General features: G+C 42.0%; 1 protein-coding gene across 8 annotated transcripts in view; it reads right to left on the reverse strand.

Moving 5' to 3' along the window:
* Nucleotides 1-17,057, reverse strand: part of SPIRE1 (spire type actin nucleation factor 1) — a 196,318-nt gene that overhangs the window by 93,521 nt on the left and 85,740 nt on the right. For all 8 annotated transcript variants that reach the window (XM_017852884.1, XM_017852882.1, XM_017852878.1 and 5 more), the window contains one exon: nucleotides 4,739-4,972. In XM_017852884.1, the coding sequence (XP_017708373.1) occupies nucleotides 4,739-4,972 (234 nt within the window). The remainder of the gene's footprint in view (nucleotides 1-4,738; nucleotides 4,973-17,057) is intronic.

A 17,057-nucleotide genomic window follows, 5' to 3' on the forward strand; every position in this document is an offset into this window, starting at 1 on the left:
ACATCAAAAAAAGTAAAAAGAAACAAGTGAAATTAACTTTGATTATAGATTTTAGTTAATCCAATAATATATATTATTGTAATACTTCAAATTATAGCCAATACAAAAATTATTAATGAGGCTTTCTTTTTTTTTTTTTCAAGACGGAGTCTTACTCTGTTGCCCAGGCTGGAGTGCACTGGCGTGATCGTGGCTCACTGCAACCTCTGCCTCCCAAGTTCAAGTGATTCTCCTGCCCCAGCCTCCCAAGTAGCTGCAATTACAGGCGTGCACCACCATGCCTGGCTAAGGTTTCTGTCTTTTTAGTATAGACGGGGTTTCACCATGGTGGTCAGGTCTCTAACTCCTGATCTCAAATGATCCGCCCACCTCAGCCTCCCAAAGTGCTGGGATTATAGGCATGAGCCACCGCACCCGGTCAACGAGGCATTTTACATCCTTTTTTCGGTACCAAGCGTTTGGAATCCAGCATAGATTTTGTACTCTCAGTCCGTGTCAATTCAGACGAAACACATTTCAAGTGACTAACAGTCACATGTGGCTAGTAACTACTGTATTGAACAGTATACATTTAGAATATTCACATTTAATGTAATTACCAATATATTTCGGTGTCCAATTACCATCTTCTACTTGTTTTCCCTGTTCTATACTCCTTTTCAATTCTTTCCATCTCTTCTTTTGGATTACCAGTAATTTTATTAGCTTCACCTGCCCACTTCCCTATTGGCCTGATATTTACAAATTCTTTTATTTATTTTTAGTGGCTTTTCTAATAAAGGTTAGGCTTTAGTGGCTTTCCTAATAAAGGTTAGCACTAATAAATTAGTGCTTTAACCTCTTCCCAGTCAATGCCGAGGTCTTAGAACACTAACTCCACTTACTCCCACACAATTTTGTGCTACTGTTACATATTTTAATTCTAAATATATTCTACATCATGTAAGACATTATTATTATTTTTTGCTGTTAATATTCATTTAGATTTGTTTTCATGTTTCTTTTTTTTTTTTTTTTTGAGATGGAGTCTTGCTCTATCGCCCAGGCTGGAGCGCAGGGGCACAATCTTGGCTCACTGCAACCTCTGCCTCCCAGGTTCAAGCCATTCTCCTGCCTCAGCCTCCCAAGTAGCTGGGCTTTCAGGCATGCGCCACCACGCCCAGCTAATTTTTTGTATTTTTAGTAGAGATGGGGTTTCACTATGTTGGCCAGGCTGGTCGTGAACTCCTGACTTCAAGTGATCCACCTGCCTCGGCCTCCCAAAGTTCTGGGATTACAGGTGTGAGCCACCATGTCCGGCCCATGTTTAATTTTCTTTGCTCTTCAAATCTTCTGCATCTCCTAATTTCTACCAGACATGGACTGCCTTCTGCCTGATGTATACTCTTTAGCACTGCCTTTAGTCAAGGTCTGCTGGTGACAAATTTTCTGTGTTTGTCAGAGAAGATATTTTGCCTTTTTTTTTTTTTTAGAAACAAAACAGAACAAAACAAAACAAAAAAAGATCTCACTGTAACACCCAGGCTTGAGTGCCACGGCACCATTACTGCCCACTGCAGCCTCAACCTCCTGGGCTCAAGTGATCCATCCTGGCTGATATTTTACCTTTATTGTTGAGACATTATACTGGATAAATAATTCTAGATTTAATGTTAGAACTCTGAAGCTAGCATTCCACTCTAACATTACTCTTCCCCTGACTGACTCTGTGAAATGGGCATTGGAATGCCTGCCCAATCTACCTCACAGTGTTATCATAACGCTCCAGTAATAGAAGGGGGATATAAAGGCACTTTTCAACTACAATGTACCATACTAAAACATAACAAATTAATAGATTAGTTGGAATAAAAGACTATCCTGGACAAAAGTTACACATTAAAGAGGATCTTGCTTGCTAAGAATTGAAAACAAATTGTTTCAAGTTCTTAAACATCGCATTATTTGTATCAATCAAACTTAGTTTCACATTTCTACTTCAAACAAGGAGAGTTACAATTCTTCAGACAATTCTTGTATTCTCTTCCAATAAAGTAAACAACGAGTCAATTTATGAATTGAGGTTTTCAACCTGCTAACCAAACCACAAACTCATATCTGCACTATATGATGAGGAATCATGGGTTTTATAGTATTTTAAAATGTCCATTTACTTGTAAAATGTTTTAGTAATTATTTTTCTTCTCATTCAGCTACATGGAACATTCAGAACAGTTACAGATGTGGAGAATTTTATGGGTCAGTTCTGATTAGCATGGAAACCAAGAAACAACAGGTAAGGTTGTGATATTCTCCAATAAAATTTCTAATAGAATCGGTAATCTTCAGTTTTCTTTCAATCTATAAAACCTTTAAAATTTTTATTTATTTATTTTTTTTTTTGAGACAGAGCCTCGCTCTGTCACCCAGGCTGGAGTGCAGTGGTGCGCTCTCGGCTTAATGCAACCTCCACCTCCCAGCTTCAACAGATTCTCATGCCTCAGCCTCCTGACTAGCTGGGACTACAGGTACATGCCACCACACCTGATTAATTTTGTACTTTTTTTTTAGTAGAGACAACATGGGTTTCCCCATGTTGGCCAGCTGGTCTTGAACTCCTGGCCTCAAGTGATCTACCTGCCTCGGCCTCCCAAAATGCTGGGATTACAGGTGTGAACTACCATGCCAAGCCAATAACCTGTCTTTGTAAGTACCCTTTTAACTATTCATTTTTCATATAACGATAGCAATAAGTTAGGGAACCACAGTAGCTCAAATTAAAAAATAAAAGGTGTCCATTCAAACTTCTAAATGTCCAATAATTTTTTATAAGTTAAGATATTTAATGTCATTGAATAAGAATTTTAAAATTGCAATTACTCTCTGAACCTCATCTTCCAAACCTGTAGTTTAAGACAGCAATCTGGCTATGACATATTACATTACTGGTGCCAAGGCTGATTTTACGGATCTAGTTGGTTAGGTGGGTGTTCCTTTCCTCTTTCACCACTTCTTATGCATACTTCCGCCAACACACACACCACCAAAATACTGTTAGCTCACTTTCAGATGTATGAGTGGTTTTGCTTCTTTTTTTTTTTGAGACAGACTTTCGCTCTGTAGCCCAAACTGGAGTGCAGTGGCCGGATCTCAGCTCACTGCAAGCTCCGCCTTTCGGGTTCACGCCATTCTCCTGCCTCAGCCTCCCGAGTAGCTGGGACTACAGGCGCCCGCCACCTCGCCCGGCTAGTTTTTTGTATTTTTTAGTAGAGACGGGGTTTCACCGGGTTAGCCAGGAGGGTCTCGATCTCCTGACCTCGTGATCCGCCCGTCTCGGCCTCCCAAAGTGCTGGGATTACAGGCTTGAGCCACCGTGCCCGGCCGGTTTTGTTTCTTAATGTAAAACATTTTACTCTTCATGTTTTCAATCACTATTTATCAATGGTCTTCCACAGAACAAGCAGGTCATTTGTGGTCTGCAGAAAGTTTAACTGGCCTTTAAGTGTGTTTACATGTTTTTAAAAAATAAACCTTAACATCTAGAAAACATAAAATAAATAAAACACATCAAATTTCTATTTGTTTGTGTATTATATGTATGTAATTTATGTGTTAGCCTGTTGATTTAAAATGAGAAGCACTACACATCTTAAAAGAACAAAATAATATATCTGAATTTCATAAGAATAATAACTTGTATGGTTCTTTCCAGAGTCTTTGAGAGTTGTACCATCGAAGGAGGCCTAAGGAACAGGGGCACTCAGCACACTTGAAAACTACCATTGTCACAGTGCCTCTATAGTCCTGTCTCTGAAACACTTTATGAAAAGCTGGAAAATAAGAGATTGACACTGCTTATAAAACCTAGTAAATATCATATATAAGTTTATATATCATATATAAGTGTAAAACCTAGCAAATATCATATATAAGTAACTGAAAACAGAACGCTTTTATGGCTAATTTGACAAATATGTTTGATGTTAATCTCTGCACATTTGGCATGGTAGAAATGATGACCTTCAAGTACACAGCAAAATTTAAAAGAGAGAAATTAAGTACAACCAACCAAACTTGCTTCATTACATATAAATACCACTAGGTAAGTCAAGAAAACCTAAAACAATCAGTTGTTATACTTGAGATGCAAAATCTTCATGTAAGTAAGTGGATCACAGTTGTTATTTACTCTAGAAAAAAGGCAATACAGAGGTCAACTGAAGACATAATGCCCAGTCATGCGGACACGTGATATGTAATGATAAGGGGCATATAATATCTAAAGGCGGTTTCTTGAGTTATGATTCAATCACAAATGTCCATGTTCAGGCTGCTGACAAGTCTGGGAACTATTATTAAACGCTGAATCACTCTTCTTTCTTTATTATTTTTAAATAAATACAGATATGTGTCAACCATTCAAGTTTTAAAAAATAACGGTCTGGACACAGTGGCTCATTTCTGTAATCCCAATACTCTGGGAGGCCACAGCAGGAGGATCACTTGAGCCCAGGGTTTCAAAACCAACCTGAGCAACACAGCAAGACCCCATCTCTGCAAAAAATTTAAAAATGAGCCAAGTGTAGTGGCATACACCTGTAGTCCCAGCTACTCACGAGGCAGAGGCTGCAGTGAGCCATCATCACATCACTGCACTCTAGCCTGGGCGACAGAGTGAGACCATCTCTCCAGGGGGACAAAAAAAGAAGAAATAGTAACTCCTGAAAAAAAACAAGCACTGCATAAAATGCTGCCTTACCTTCATGACATCTCTATACGACCGAATAGCTGAGATTTTCCTCTTTTCATCCTCTTCATCTTCCGGGCCTTCTTCTGCAGCCTCATAGCCCTCGTCATTGCTGCCGTCAGCTTCCACCGTGTTGGCCATGCGGTCGATGAGCTGCTCTAGCGGAGGGCTTAGTTCCCTTTCTTCATTTTCCTTCAAACCATAGTCCAGTGCTTTATAAATGATAATTCCCAAAGATTCAATGACCTGGGAACATTTAAAAAAGTGGTTAGTGGAGATGACTGAAGAGCTTTCTAGGACTGTGAGGCATAAAATGTTTAGTATGATTTTTTTTCCCTCAAACCAACATACAACACATACACAAACCCTTTTCATATTCTCTTAGATTTATACTTTGTGTTAAAAATCTGTATTTGCCATTCATATATAAAATATTAACCGAGTTGATTTTCCACATGTCCAAAAGGTATTTCTGAGAACAGATATAGTTATCAAAAAATATATCCTCTCAGAACTCTTATGCCAATGTTTATCTATTTAGAGATTCACAGACATCCCAAGTATCTGAAAGACTGACAACTCAGTTATGGGTAGCAATTAACTTAAGCCTGAACAACAACAAAAATCTATTATATCCATATACACACACTTCCCCAGTTCCATTCAATCACTGAAAACACATCTCTCTCAGACGATGCAAACAAATGAGAGACCTTTTGCAAATCCTGAATTTTCAAGGTAGCTCACAGATATTCCTCCCTACCACCCACCTCCATCAATATTACTACCGGGCAAATGGATCTCATGTATCAACAGTAGATACACCACTGTTGCATACCACCTTGACAACTGCTCCAGACTTTGGCCAATGCAGGCAATCCCACTTTATTTCTCAATACTGCCTTTCTGCTATTAAACAAAAAAATCACATATAAAACCTTTTAATTTTCTCTCTCTCTCTCTCTCACTCTTGCTCTCTCTCTAAAGAACACTGGCAGCCAGCACGGTGGCTCACGCCTGTAATCCCAGCACTTTGGGAGGCTGAGGCGGGTGGATCACTTGAGGTCAGAAGCTTGAGATCAACCTGGCCAACATGGCCCATCCCTACTAAAAATACAAAAATTAGCGTGATGGCGTGTGCCGGTAATCCCAGTTTCTTGGAAGGCTGAGGCAGGAGAATCGCTTGAACCTTGGGAAGCGGAGGTTGCAGTGAGCCAACACTGCACCACTGCACTTCAGCCTGGGTGACCGAGCAAAACTCTGTAACAACAACAACAACAACAACAGGCAATGAAGCCAAAGAATTGAAATTAAATCCTGACTTTTACCACTAGCCAGCTGCCTCAGGGCAAATCATTTTAGTGATGACTTTTCTCATCTGTTAAATGGGGATGTCAATGATACCTACACTTACTAAGATTCTGTTAAAGCTATGCATGGAAGTACCTGGTACAATATCTGGCTTATTACAGGGACTCAATAATGTTCTCACTGCCCTCTCCTTCCTGCAGCCCACTCTTTTCCAATGTTCATCAGTTACTTCCAAAATAAATACATAAAATCGTTGATTTTCATTATTTCATTTATAGCTGGTAATACTTACTACATTTTTTAAAAGTGCATCACAAATAAAACTAAAGTCAGAAGTTTCTAACAAGTTAAACATAAGAGAATCATTGACTGTAGCCCCTTAAAAGCACTCATCAGGGCCGAGACGGGATCACGAGTCAGGGAGATCGAGGACATCCTGGCTTAACACGGTCAATGGGAACCCCGTCTCTACTAAACATACAAAATCACTAGCCGGGCCGAGGTGGCGGGCGCCTGTAGTCCCAGCTACTCAGGGAGCTGAGGCAGCGAGGAATGGCGTAACCCGGGAAGGCGGGAGCTTGCAGTGAGCTGAGGATCTGGCCACTTGCACTCCAGTCCCAGCGACAGAGCGAGACTCCGCCTCAAAAAAAAAAAAAAAAAAGCACTCATCTCATTCAAAATTCTCTACAAAATTCAAAATTCTCTACAAAATCTGAAATCTACTTTACCAATGAAATAATATTTTCTCAATACTAGCATTCAAAATGAGTATCATGCTTAAAAATTCTTAACTTCTAAATGTTTAAACAATACTGTTTAAAATATTTCTTACTGAAAATATGTAATATTTTCACTGGTTTTTACGGTCTGACCTGGCACTGTAGCCATTCTTTTATTTTCTTTATCATTATTATTTTTCCTTCTTTTGAGACAAGGTCTCACTGTCACCTGGGCTGGAGTGCAGTGGTACAATTACGGCTCACTGCAGCTTCAACCTCCTTGGGCTGAGGTGATCCTCCCACCTCAGACTCCCTAGTAGCTGAGAAAACAGGTACACACCACAAGGCCTGGCTAATTTTTTTTGTTAATTTTTTTAGACACAGGGTTTCACCATGTTGTCCAAGCTGGTCTCGAACTCCTGGACTTAAGCAATCGGCCTCCCTTGGCCTCTCAAAGTACTAGGATTACAGGAATGAGCCATCATGCACTATTTTCTACTACAAAAATGAATTTAAACAACGGATGTTCTAAGTTCCAAGGCAATTGACTCTAGTCATCCCTCCTGGCAGGGTCCCAGGACAACCCCAAATTTGTCCACCAGCCTGTTCAGGAGAAGGTACCATTTCAGTGCTTCCCTGGCACAGGGTACACACTGCTCTCACAGCATGTACCCTTCTCACCACAGGCAGGTGCTGCTTAGGGCAAGGATTTTAACTTTCAAAGATGGCAGAGCCTAACACTGTGGTGTGCATTAGGAAAAAACTTGTTAAACTGAACCTAGAGCAGTCACTTTAACAATCAGAGCGTCCCACTAATGATAGTCTCAGAAACAAAAAAGTTAGATTACATTCCGTATATAATTTTTAAGGCTGAGAAGGTCTTGTTGCAATTATTCCCAGTGAGAAATCACAATTAACTGAGTTTTACATGATTGGATGACTCTAACCATCTATATAACCCTATCCTTCTTTTTTTGTTTTGCTTTTTTTTGTATGTTTTTGTTGTTGTTTTTTTTTTTTTTTTTTTGAGACAGAGTCTCGCTCTGTCGCCAGGCTGGAGTGCAGTGGCGCGATCTCAGCTCACTGCAATCTCCACCTCCTGGGTTCAAGCGATTCCCTTGACTCAGCCTCTTGAGTAGCTGGCAGTACAGGTGTGCACCACCACGCCGGGGCACTTTTTTGTATTTTTGTAGAGACGGGGTTTCACCACATTGGCCAGAATGGTCTCGATCTCCTGACCTCGTGATCCACCCGGCCTTGGCCTCCCAGAGTGCTGGCATTACATGCGTGAGCTACTGTGCCCAGCCAACCCTACCCTTCTTCCTAGGGAGGGGGGAAAACCCTCTTATATAACCCTATCCCTCCCTCTAGAGGTGGGGGGAGAAAAATCACAAAACCATTGCAAATATCAAAACCAGCAATGGCTTCCAACCATAGCAAAGACCCAAGAATCACCCAGCAAGCATGCTCTTTTCTCTACTCAGTTACTTTGCCTACAGGAGTGGATCCATTCTTCAAGAATTCATTTTATATCATCTTTCTCTTTAATCCAACACTCTTCTGCCTCTCTAGGGCTCAGCTCCAAATAAAACAATCATTTTCCCACTTTCAAATGTACAAACTTACAGGAATCTATACTTATTTGCCCTTCCTTCCTTTCACAGTGGAGGAGTAGGTTTTCCATTCCAGTGTAAAGGTCAGCCCCACTGTCCTAACCCCTCATACCCTCCAGTGCAATCTCACTTCTGTGCTCCCTTTACAAGCAAACCTCCCGAAAGGGCGGCAGCAATGCTCATGGTAGCAATGATGATCTCATGAGGCTGCAGAAGAAGGCCTGGAAGATGAAGATGAAAAGAGAAAAATCTCAGCTATTCGTTTGTATAGAATCATGAAGGTAAGGCAGCAGTTTATGTAGTGCTTGTTTTTCTCAAGAGTTGTTATTTCTTCTTTTTTTTTTCTAGAGAGACAGGATCTCACCCTGTCACCCAGGCTAGAGTGCAATGGTACGATCATGGCTCACTGCAGTCTCTGCCTCCTGAGTAGCTGGGACTACTGGTGTATGCCACCACATCTGGCTAATTTTTAAATTTTTTGCAGAGATGGGGTCTTACTATGTTACTCAGGCTAGTTTTGAACCCCTGGGCTCAAGCAATCCTCCTGCCTTGGTCTCCCAAAGTGCTAGGATTACAGACATGAGCCACTATCTGTAATGAGCCCATCTCTCCTTTCTCTCCTTCCATTCACTGTTTAATTCATTTCCATCTAACGTCTTTCCTTCTGAAACCACTGAAACACTAATACTAAAGTCACAATCTCTATGTACCAAGTTTAATCCATCCTCATCCTAAATGACTGCTAAATAGCATCCAACACAACTGACTCACTTCTTCCATTCTAAACACTCTGGATTCTAGATTTTCTCTCAGCAACTACTTCTCAATCTGTCTATAGATCCTTCCTCCTGCAACTGTTTAATTGATGGAGTTCTTCAGAGCTCATGCACTCTACTTGCTTCCACAATCTCTTGCAAAGTGATCTTATACATAGCCAATGCTATAAATGCAATATGTATTCCGATCTTTCCTTAACTTACATTACTAATCTACAGTTCATCTCTGGGATGCAGGCAATATATCATATGGTCTACTGAATACTTCCATGTGAATAAGTAATAAGCACCTCAAACCATAATGTTTATGGTCTACGTTCTCCACTAAAATGTCAGTTCCAGGAGGCCCTGGATCTTGTCTGTTTTGTTCACAGTGTGTTACACAGTACTTTGGTTCATAGCAGATACTAAACAAATATCTCATAATTAAATTGATAAGTTGCTTTATAACAGTAATACATCTACTTCTGAGTTCCTTTTTGTACGTATAAAATAAAATATTTAGTAGCAATCTTTTCAAAAAGTTATAGAATTTTATTCTTAAAAGTCTGGGTTGTGGCCAGGCGTGGTGGCTCACGCCTGTAATCCCAGCACTTCGGGAGGCCGAGGCGGGCGGATCACGCGGTCAGGAGATTGAGACCATCCTGGCTAACACGGTGAAACCCCGTCTCTACTAAAAATACAAACACAAAATTAGCCAGGCGTTGTGAGGGGCGCCTATAGTCCCAGCTACTTGGGAGGCTGAGGCGGGAGAATGGCGTGAACCCGGGAGGCAGAGCTTGCAGTGAGCAAAGATCACGCCACTGCACTCCAGCCTGGACGACATCTCAGACTCCATTTGAGACTCCATCTCAGAAAAAAAAAAAAAAAAAAATCTGGGTTGGGAGAGAATAGATGGCTTTATTGATCATCAGCCCTGCAGGAACACCAAATTTAACAACTATCACAAAAAAGGCACCTTCATAAGAACCAGAAATCAGTACCAGGTTTTAACTTCAGATCACTGAAAGATGCACCAAAGAGGGTAGGAAAGACAGTCTTGAATTGCTGACGCCACCCCTCCCCCACCTCCTGGCCTCGGCCATGGGCTGCAGAGAGAGAATCTATGTGCTTGGGAGAAGAAAAGCACAGCAATTATGAGACTTTGCACCGAATTCAGTGTTGTCCTGTCACAGGGGAAAGTAAATCGGGCTGAGGCCAATGCCCACTTACAAAGCGAACATTTAGACCAGCCCTAGCCAGAGAGGAATCGCTCAAACGCCTATCCCAGTAGTGGGAACTTGAATTCTGGCAAGCCTTACCAATGCGAGCTTAAGTGCCCTGGGGCTGGCTCTAAACGAACTTGAAAGGCACTCTAAGCCACAAGGACTGCAACTCCTGGCAAGTCCTGGTGCTGAGCTGGGCTCAGAGCCAGTGGACTTGTGTGGTACGTGACCTACTGAGACACCAGCCAGGACGGCTAAAAGAGTGCTTGCACTACCCCTCTCCCAACGCCAGGCAGCACAGTCCGCAGCTCCGAAAGAGGCCCCTTTTTTCCACTCGAAGAGAGGAGAGGGAAGAATAAAGAGGACTATGTCTTGCATACAGGATACCAGCTTCAGCCACAGTAAGACAGAAACCACCCCTCATATTGTCTTATGCCCAATTTCTGCCTCCAAAGAAAGAAAAAGTGAAAACTAAAAGGCAGAAATGAAATCCACAAGCAGATGGCCCGGCGCCACACCCTGGGCCTGGTAGTTAAAGATCAACCCCTGACCTAATAGGCTATTTGCATTAAAAAAGCACTGTGAAGATCCCTGTCCTATTCTGTTGCCTTCTAACTACCAGTGTATGCAACCCCCAGTCACATACCCCCTGCTTGCTCAATCGATCATGACCCTCTCACACAGACCCCCTTAGAGTTGTGAGCCATTAAAAAGGACAGGAATTGCTTACTCGGGGAGCTCGGCTCTTGAGACAGGAAGTCTTACCGATGCTCCCGGTGGAATAAACCCCTTCCTTCTTTAATTCGGTTTTGTCTGCGGCTCTTCCTGCTACAAGAACACCAGGCAGAGTCATGAGACCGCCATTCCAGGCCCTAGCTAATGGATTTCTAGGTATACCCTGGGGCAGAAGGGAACCTGCTGCCTTGAACAGGAGGACCCAGTCTTGGCAGGATTCATCACTTGCTGACTAACCAGTCCTTGGGCCCTGAATAATCAGCAGCAATACCCAGGTGGTGTGCCACGGGCCGTGGGTGAGACTACAGGATGAGGTGGCTTCAGGTGAGACCCAGCCCCTTCCCAGCTGTGGTGGCTACGGTGAAAGACGTCCTGTGCTGGACTAAAGCAGAGGGGAAAGTCAAAGGGGCTTTGTCTTGCAACTTAGGTACCAGCTTGGCCACCGTGGGCCAGAGCACCAAGTGGGCTCTTGCGGCTCCCAGTAAGAGGACTGGGCTCTAGGACAGCATTTCCGGATGTGCCCTGGGCCAGAGGAGAGCCCACTGCCCTGAAGGGTGAGTCCCAGGGCCTGGCAGCATTCACTAAAAATTGGCTGACAAGGCCTTGGGCCCTCAATGAATATAAGCAGTAGCCTGGCAGTACTCCCCATGGGCCTTGGTGGTGGCCATGGGGTGAGGCTCCTCTTCCTGTGGAAGAGGCGAGGGAGGAGTAGGAAGGACTGTGTCCCATGGTTTGAGTGCTAGCTCAGCCACAGTAGAGCAGAATACCAGGCAGAACAGTAGGTAGATTTCTAAAGTTTCTGACTCCAGTCTCTAGTGACCAGACAGCATCTCTAGACCTACCTGGGGTCTGGGGGAAGGACAAAGGCCTGGCTGGCTTTGCTACCGGCTGATTGTAGAGCCACAGCGCCTTGGGGAAACATAGACAGTAGCCAGGTAGTGGTTACAGTGGGCATTGGGCAAAAGAATGAACAAAATCCCCCTGGAACTAATAAGCAATTATAGCAAGGTTGCAGGATTCAAGGTTAATATACAAAAGTCAGTCATTTTAATACATACCAGCAATGAACAAGTAGAATTTGAAATTAAAAATATAATACCACTTACATGAGCACCCCCCAAAATAAAATACTGAGGTGTAAATCTAACAAAATACACACAAGATCTGTATAAGGAAAAATACAAAATACTGATCAACAAAATGAAAGAACTAAAGACGGAGAGACATTCCATATTCATGGACAGGAAGACTCATTGTCAAGATGTCAGTTCTTTCCAGCTTGATCTACAGATTCAATGCAATCCAAATTTCAGCAAGTTATTTTGCAGATATTAAACTAATTCTAAAGTTTATATAAAAAGGCAAAGGACCCAGAATAGCCCACATAATATTACTCTTAACTGGTGGATCACAGTGATATTTTGGGTATCCTGGAATCAGTATCAGTTCAGACTCAGTGTCCAGCCATCCCTAAAAGGTCTGATTACTTCTTTTTCCCCAATATGCAGTTACACTGGTAAAAAGCCCTACATCCTTTGGGGAAGGATTAACAAAATATAAATTTTTGGTATCGTACCAGGATCCTTCCTTAAGGGAATTCAACCTCCCTACATTCAATGGGTTCTGGGTCTGGAAATGGCTCAAGTATGGGAACTGACTGAGGGTCATGACTCTCTGTTTTTATTAATCAAGTTTGAGTTTTGTTTACTTAACCTGTAACTTTCCTGCTTATACAAATCAAGTAAGAATTTAGTACGTTTCCCATTTTACTTCTAGGAATGCCATGATCAAATAACCAAAGCCACTGGTCTTTGTGAGTTGGACTATTATGACTGCTGCTTTAACTCTGCTGTTCATTATGGTAATCATGTCTGCCTTGCCTTTGGTGACTGAGGGCCACCATTTGGCTCCGGCCGCCCTGGGATCCAATTATTTCCATTGCATTTAGGTTTCCCAATTCAGTGACCAGAGTTCCCACTGTAAGGTCTGGCATACGTAGAAGAGTGATCGGAGTACTTCAAGGATGCTGGGGTTCCCCTTACTAATTTATTTTTCACAGTTATGGTGAAAGTGGTTTCTGGACCTTCCCACGGGGGGAACGTAGGTTTTAAACGACAAATCCACTCGTACGTGCCAATCATTTTTCTCATCTTACTACAAAGTTACCTTTGCAACCTAATTTCATCATCACTCATGTATGCTGCTGTCCAGCTACACTGATTTCTTACTCTTTCCTTTATATGCTCTACACTTTCTCGTCTCTAGGCCACTGTTCAGTATCATTCCTATTTTCTGCATAGCCTTTCTCCTGCATTTTCTATGTCCAACTCTACTCATCTTTCCATCCCCTTTCTCTAAAGAATCTCCTCTATGATGCCTTAGTATCCCTGATTCTACCATCACATCACAATCTCTATGAATTAATCAAAACAACTATTTTTTTCTTCAGAATCTTCATGATGTTAATTTGCATGTTTATGTGGTACATTTCACTTGTTACTTTGGATTATGGCTAATTATATACCTATCTTAATTCTCCAACAAGACTAAGCTCCTTGAAGGCAAAATCCTTCTGTAATTCCTCTTTATATCTCCATATTATTTTATAAACAGTAAGGACTCAAAAGTTAATGAATGCATGAGCCAAGATATAAATTCTTTCCTCTCAGACATATATGGTTTAAAGTTAGATATGAAACTTATGAACATAGGAGAAATACCTGTTACTTCCATCTTTGTCATTCCAGCAGATCACTGTAGTGGTGATCCAGCCTGAACAGCTCTGAAACATCCTGGAGGAACTGCTAGCCCAAGGATATCTGGTCTGGTTAAATGTCCCAAATCTACTCACCTTTCCTAACTTAAACCTGAGCCAGAAAGTAGTTCTAAAATTAACCCATACTCTTAGAAATACAGGCATAACATGGCCAGGTGTGGTGGCTCACGTCTGTAATCCCAGCACTTTGGGAGGCCAAGGTGGGTGGATTATGAAGTCAGGAGATCGAGACCATCCTGGCTAACATGGTGAAACCCTGTCTCTACTAAAAAAATACAAAAAAATTAGCTGGGTATGGTGGCGGGCACCTGTAGTCCCAGCTACTCGGGAGGCTGAGGCAGGAGAATGGCGTGAATCTGGGAGGCGGAGCTTGCAGTAAGCTGAGATTGGCCACTGCACTCCTGCCTGGGCAACAGAGCGAGACTCTGTCTCAAAAAAAAAAAAAAAAAAAAAGAAACACAGGCAAAAAAAGACTTGACATTATTACACTGGGATGTGCACCAGCTGACTCATCACTTTCATTGAGGGAATGTCACTTTCATTGAGGGAATGTCTAATATTTTGCCAGAGAAGCATATACCTAGTTCTTCAGACACTGTCTTGAACTGGAGACAAGGGGGGACTACCAGAAAAATGACTGAAACATAAGAGTACCTGGACAGGTGACTTTGCATAGATACATACTTATTACATACTATACTAGTCTCGAGGCTGATGGAAAACCGTTGCTTATGTCCTGTCAGAGTAGCACCAGCCCCCCCACCCCCTTGGACATTTCCGGGGCCTCTGACATTCGTTAAAATGAACATGAATTACAGTGTAAAGTTTTAGAGCTAAATGGAACAAGTGGTTTTAAAGCCCAACCAATTGATATGGGGTAGAAGAAAAGAGGGTACTCAATAAAACCACATATTCTAAAATGTAAGGCTACTACAATGTCATATCTACTTGTTTATCCTGTGTGGGGTCAACAGACACACAGGTGGAACTGCTTGTTCTCTAGCTGCCAGGTCCGACCACTGAGGGCAGCCTCACTGTTGAATAGTAGCACACACACTAACACCAATGCTTCGTGCAGAGCACCCACCACCCATCCCATAACCAAGTCTTCCCGTCACCGTGTTATTCCCCTTCATCCAGCCCCTCTTTGTGCTGATTTTGACTTCCTAAAAGTATTGGAGTCCATATTTGTCTCCTTTGCTGGCATGATCAAGTATGATTCTTCTTGGTATTTGCTAGAATGCAACACTTTGCTCTACATGGAGTATGTGCTTTAAGATTTTTGTTTAACATGTGTAAATAGCAATAGATAGCGTGAGTCTTAAATGTCAAATCTGCTGAAATGGAGATGACCTATATCAAATATCAAGGTTGCTGAGCACGGCGCCCAGGCCTTTCAGTCCTCATCTAACAAACAGCAGCTGCTACTGCCTTTGTCGTCAAGCTTCATTACCAAAATCCCCTCTTTTCCAGCTTAAAAATTTTAAAACGAAAACCAGAAAAGTTTCTTCAAGTCTCCTTGTCAATCAAATACTGTGATTTCCTTATATCTGTAGAGCACTTTAGGAGTATGTTTTCCTCTATACATTACAATCATCCTAGGAAGCAGACATTAATTTTTCTCATTTTAAACATGAGAAAACTGAGGCAGTTAATATGTAACAAAGCCAGGCTGGAGTCCTCCTTACTTATGGAATTCCATATCCAGAATTCTCTCCCACAGAGCTGCACACCTGGACATCTCCTACTCTGCCATTCTTGGTCTAAAAGGTGGCTTCAAGAATTAAATCCTATTCCATGTGTTGTATAATCATCAGGGAACACACCAAATGAGGACTTTCCTTGTTCCACACCACATAAATACACCCAGTTCAGTATTCAGATTTCTGGTAAGCTTATTAAATTATCAACCCTTTGGGTTTACAGTCAACCATAATGGCCAAGTCACACACATCATAATAGTTAAGCATATTTCTCCTTTAGTGTGTGTTTCTTTTTTTTTAGCCTGTGAAAGATGTTTTTCAGACCTGGTAAAAGGTTACATAAATGTATCTCAAACCTATCTTATCCTATTTATTTATTAATTTTTTTTTTGAGATGGAGCCTCACTTTGTCGCCCAGACCGAAATGCAGTTGCACGTTCTCAGCTCACCGCAACCTCCGCCTCCCGGGTTCAAGCAATTCTCCTGCCTCAGCCTCCTGAGTAGGTGGCATTACAGGTGCCATCCACTGTGCTCAGCTAATTTCTGTATGTTTAGTAGAGGTGGGGTTTCACTATATTGGCCAGGCTGGTCTCAAACTCTTGACCTGAAGTGATCCGCCTGCCTCAGCCTCCCAAAGTGCTAGGATTACAGGTGTGAGCCACCACGCCCGACCCCTATTTATTTTGAACAATCATTTTAGCTTGGTAGAATCATGTAAAATCTAGAGTCTGCCACCTAACACATTCTCCATTACTCCCAGACCAAAACTGGCCAGTCTGGGTATGCATTCTGCGTCTTTAGAAAATTGATTTAAAGATAAGTCCCAACTAAGAAGCCCTTCAGAACACCAGAGACATTTTTCCCCATGCTGACACTGATTGCAACCTAACTTCATAAAATGATCTCACATTTTTCCACTGTGTTCACAAAAATACTATAAAGCTTTAATAAAATACTTTGTCACAATCTCTAAATACTATTGTCATCCCACATCTAATAACGCTATCCCTCAAAAGCATAATTTTCTATTAACCTAGCTAATGTCCACTGTGCATAATTCCCTTCACTAATTCAGTCAACAGACATTTCCTAAGAGCAAAGTGTATGTGGCAATGGAGATACAGCAATGAAGAAAACAGAGGAGGTCTATGGCCTTCACAGAGCTTTTGACTTGGGGAGAACAGATAATAAACTGACTCATATAACCAATTTAAACATTACAATAATGAGAAGGTGCCATGGGAGCATATAACAGGGAATTACAACCTAGTCTGGGGTCACGGAAGCCCTCACTAAGAGAGTAAAGTTTAAACAGACACCTGAAAGACAAGTAGGAGTTACACAGGAGCAGAAGGGGTTACAGTAGAGTTCCAGAAACAGGAAATACTGAGTATGAAGGACCAGAGGTCAAGAAGAACATGGAATGACTGCGAAAAATCCTAATGACTACAGGAAGAGCGAGGATGAAGCTAGACCAGTAGTTGGGAGTTGGG

Source organism: Rhinopithecus bieti, unplaced genomic scaffold (assembly GCF_001698545.2).
Source record: "Rhinopithecus bieti isolate Rb0 unplaced genomic scaffold, ASM169854v2 scaffold_35884, whole genome shotgun sequence".
Taxonomy (NCBI): Eukaryota; Metazoa; Chordata; class Mammalia; order Primates; family Cercopithecidae; genus Rhinopithecus; species Rhinopithecus bieti.